Genomic DNA, 4,566 nt, shown 5'->3' with positions numbered 1-4,566 from the left:
AATTTTGGGGCAGCCAGGATGGAGAATAGATACAGGGGCATGGAATGGAGGACCGCCTTGATAAGAACAATTCTGCTAGCAATATTCAGAGCTCGGTTGGTCCAAAGGGAGAGTCGAGTCTCTAGTTTTTCCAACAATTGCTTCCAGGAAGAGTGTTTGAGAGCTGAGGCCATTAAAGGGGCACCGAGATACTTGGAGGGCAAGGAGGCAATAGTGAATCCTAGAATTCGACCGATAGCTTTCTGGGTAGTGACAGGGGTATTGAAGAAAAAGATTTGGGATTTAACTCAATTGATAAGGGCACCAGAAGCATCAGAAAAGATAGACAGGATCGATTTGAGGAGGCGAGCTTCTTGCACCGAAGGATGGCCAAAAAGCATATTATCATCTACAAATTGCTGATGGGTGTAAGCAGGGGAATTATTGAAAGAGAGGCCTTTTAAATGCTGAGCTAGCCTGACAGAGGTGATGCTTCTACCCAATCCTTCTGCCATAATTACAAAAAGAAAGGGAGACAAGGGGTCTCCTTGCCTTATACCTCTGGAGGGACGGTATGTAGCCGAGGGAATACCATTGATTAACACAGAGAAAAAAGCTGAAGATAATAGGTTAAAAATCCATCTGACCCAAGAATGTGCAAAACCAAAGGCAATAAGAATTTTTTGAATATAGACCCAACTAAGACTATGAAAAGCTTTGGATAGATCGAGCTTAAGCAGCATACCTGGCTTCTTGGTTTGCTTTAAGGAGTGGATTATCTCATGAGTTAGAATAATCCCATCCGTTATTTGTCATCCTTCTACGTAACCCGATTGCTAGGGCGAGATAATAAGAGGGAGCAGCGGCTTTAGTCTTGTTGCTATTACTTTTGAAGTAATTTTATAGATGATATTGCACAAGGCAATTGGTCTGTACTTATCTGGAGTATTGGAATCTTCCCCCTTTGGAATTAAGGCTATGAAGGTGGAATTTAACCATGGATACATCCATCTGAGTGCCCTGGATTCCTCCACTACATGCCAAACCTCATCCTTTATCAAGTCCCAGAACTTATGAAAAAAATTTGACGTGAAACCATCTGGACCCGGCGCTTTCCCTTCCTTCAGGTGTTGTACTGCTTCTTCAACTTCTTGTAAGTTGATAGGCTTAATGAGAAGACTGTTATGTTCCTCTGTTATTATTCTTGGTATGTTCTTTAGAAGCTTATTGATAGCCGGCATTCTATTTATATTGGGTTCCTGATGTGCTTTCTTGAAGTAACTGAGAAATTCCTCTTCAATGCCTTCATGAGTTTCAATTTTATCCCCCTGTGCATTTTTAATGTGAGTAATGTAATTTATCATTCTGCGCTGCACCGTAGTTTTATGAAAAAAATTTGTGTTCTTTTCTCCATCTTTTAACCATCTGATCCTTGATTTCTGTCTCCATAATGTTTCCTCCTGTTTAGCCCTTTCTAACATTCTAGATTCTATGACTTGCTCCTGCTTGGTTAAGTCCTCCGTGCGCCCTTCAGTGATGATGGTTTGCTAGATTTTCTTCATTTCTAAGTTGAGAGTGGCTTGATCCTTAAATATGTTTCCAAAATTATTATGATTCCATCGTTTGATTGCTCCTTTTAGATGTTTGAGTTTTTGCTGGAACCTGGACATTCTAGTGCCTTCAGAAGGATTGAAGTTGAGCCAGGTTGATCTGACTAGCTCCTCAAAGTCTGGGTGAGTTAACCAGAATTCTTCAAATCGAAAGGGACGTTTGAGATTATTGCCTGGCCTATTCCATTGCAGTTCGATAGGCCAATGATATGATCCTGAGATAGGGAGTATAGATGCTGTAAATTCCCCTCCTAAGTGAGTTGCATTATCTGAGATGAGGAACCTGTCAAGACGCGAAGCAATCTGCTGCATCCCTTCTCTTTTATTACTCCAAGTGAAGAGGCCATTGCTTGTGGGAACATCCACCAACCAGTTGTTGTGAATGAAGTTTTTTAGTAGATTTCCATCACTAGTTGCTCTACCTCTACCGCCTTGTTTTTCCTCCATGTTTGCTATCATGTTGTAATCACCTCCAGAGATCCAAAGTGGGTATGGCCTGTCTGAGTTGAGTTCTGACAATGTATTCAGGATTTGAGCTTTTTGAGCAGTATCCTGAGGAAAATAAACATTCGTTATCATTCCATAGGTATTAGTACCTGAGAGGTGAAAGGTTGCCTGAATGAAACTTTTGTTAGCTTGTATATTGTTTAGTTGGATGGCTCGCGCATCCCAAAGGATTGCAAGTCCTCCCGAAGCTCCCTGAGCATCAACAGCTGTAACTAGCCCTCCTGGCCAGGCTTTCGCTGCTATTTTTTCCAAAATTGTTGAACTGCATTTCGTCTCCTGCAAAAAAAGTATACTTGGTTTTTCTTGCATAAGCATATTTTTTAACAATCTGCCTTTCCTTGGGCCATTAAGCCCTCTGATATTCCATGATATCAACTTCATTGAGAAGAGTGGGGGTTTGCATTGAAATACTTGGTCAGTTTGGCATACCTCCCTGACTCCACTAATATCTCTCCGATCTTGATGGTTCTCTCAAGTGTCGTTTTCCTGCCTCTCTTCTTATTGTCCTTGGTGATAAATTTGCCATCCCATGGACTTCCTATTTGGACTCCTAGAGAGTATTTCTTCTGTGCTCTGTTCAAGACTTCTACTAGGTTATCCACTTGCCGCTCTGGTATTTTTTCAAAATTCCCTGTTTTGCATGCTTGTTCCAAACCTAGAATGTCCAGCTCCCCTATATCTAAGGGCTCCGGATCTTCTTCCATGATTTGAGGTTCTTGAGAGGTATCCACTCTTTCATTTGATGATTTTTCATTTGGCTCCGTATATTCAACATCCATTCCTTGTGATTGCCATGGAGCGGGTTTAGATTGAGATTGCAGGTTTGATTGCTTCTGAATCTTCTTTCCTATTTGCCCTGAAGTTTCTCCTGGTTGTTCTTGATCGGCTTCTTTGTCCTTCTGCCTGTCCTTCTCCAGATCTTGCTCATCATTCTTGGCCAGTGCTTCGAAACTATTGCTCGTTGTGGGCATTGTCTTGTTAACTGGATTTTCCTTGGGATTGCCTGTTGCTTTCTTGTTCCCTCTCCTTCGATTTGTTACCCTAGTGAAGCCATCTGTTGTTTGATTGTCTAGACTATCTTGGGAGGAGGGTTTCTTATTTTTTGGACAGTCTCTGTACAGATGCCCTATATCATGGCATTTCCTGCATCTAAATGGTACATGCTCATAGTCTATAACTTGAATCCATTCAGAATCTTCATGAAAGAAACTTACCGTGTCTGGCAGTGCTTGCTTGAGATCCATATAGACACAAATCCGAGCATAGGACGTGTATCTGCATGATTTTGTTTCTTTTGCAATCTTTACAAACTCGCCAAGTGCGTTCCCAATCTCTTGTAGAGATTTTTCTTCCCAGTATTCCCACGGCAGTGAATAAAGCCTTATCCACACTGGTGCATAGCTCAGGTCCTCCTTGTCTGGGTTGAATCTTTCGACCCACGCTTTAAGAAATAATCCTGCAGAGTTGAAAAAGTAAGGACCCCCATCCAATATCCTGTTGCGATCTTCCAGGCAATTAAAAACTGCTGTAAAGAACCCCTTTGCTCCTAGGTGCAGAGAGATGTGCCTCTTTGGGTGCCATTTTGCACTAATCCAACTTCTCAACGCTTTCTCCATCGACCATATTCCTATGAATTTGCCGATCAGCATGTGATCTCTCATGTACTGTATCCTAGCATTGATACGGTGACTTGGGAACTCCACCCTTGGTCTGTGTGCAGCTACTGGCTTACAAGTTGAAGAACTTGCCCTATTTCTTTCTTTTGTATCTATTTCCTTGCCCTTCTGCTTACTGTGTTCCATAGTACCTCCGCTCGTTTCATTTTCATTGTCCCTATCTTCCGTGTGCTGTGTTCGATTGTCCGTATTGGGGGGAGGCTCCTAGACCTCCCCTTGAGGAAGTTGCATACTGCCTTTTTCCTTATGGCCGTGTAACCTTGATCACCACTTCACCTAAATCTACCGATTGTACCGAGTTTTCCAGGCCTGCCATTGCAGGTTTCGTAGAAACCCTAGGTTTGGCTGCAGCGGCCATAGGTCATCCAGGACCAAGCTTCTCGTTTAGTAATTATTCTATGGTTATTAAATTAACTTATTTAATTAATTATTTATATCAATAGGGATAAGTAAAGGGGTTTTCTAATAATAATGATTTAACGAAATTAATAAACTATTATTGAATATTGGTTAAATTTTTATTTATTTATTTATTTATATAAATTTTTTTTTTTGGGGTAAAGGTAAAAGCTTAATAAAAAATACCAGAAAAGCCATCTAATCGTACAAGCTAGGAAAAATAAATAGAATGAGTTACGAATTTTTAAGAACAAGAAGGTCAAGAATAGGACCATTAGTAAAACACTAAGCCAAAGGAGAAACCCTAGGAGGAAGGAAAAGACAGGCTCAAACGAGAAGGATCTAGGAAATTCAGGGGAAACCTCGAAAGCTCGAAAAGGTTAAAAAAAAAAGAA

At 41.0% G+C, this 4,566-nt stretch overlaps 1 protein-coding gene across 1 annotated transcript; it reads right to left on the bottom strand.

The window, feature by feature from the left end:
• Nucleotides 1-1,526: 1,526 nt before the first annotated feature.
• On the bottom strand, nucleotides 1,527-2,477 carry LOC149254338 (uncharacterized). The gene has a single exon (XM_089454759.1). It carries the CDS (start codon nucleotides 2,475-2,477, stop codon nucleotides 1,527-1,529), a length of 951 nt encoding a protein of 316 aa, XP_089310885.1.
• Nucleotides 2,478-4,566: the final 2,089 nt, after the last annotated feature.

Source organism: Pinus tabuliformis, chromosome 7 (assembly GCF_031772625.1).
Source record: "Pinus tabuliformis cultivar Carrire ecotype Pingquan chromosome 7, CPIR1, whole genome shotgun sequence".
Lineage (NCBI taxonomy): Eukaryota > Viridiplantae > Streptophyta > Pinopsida > Pinales > Pinaceae > Pinus > Pinus tabuliformis.
This window is presented reverse-complemented; position numbering and strand designations above follow the sequence as displayed.

Excerpts from the sequence above, each read along its gene's own strand:
- LOC149254338 (XM_089454759.1), bottom strand. The coding sequence starts at position 2,477 with ATGAAGTTGATATCATGGAATATCAGAGGGCTTAATGGCCCAAGGAAA.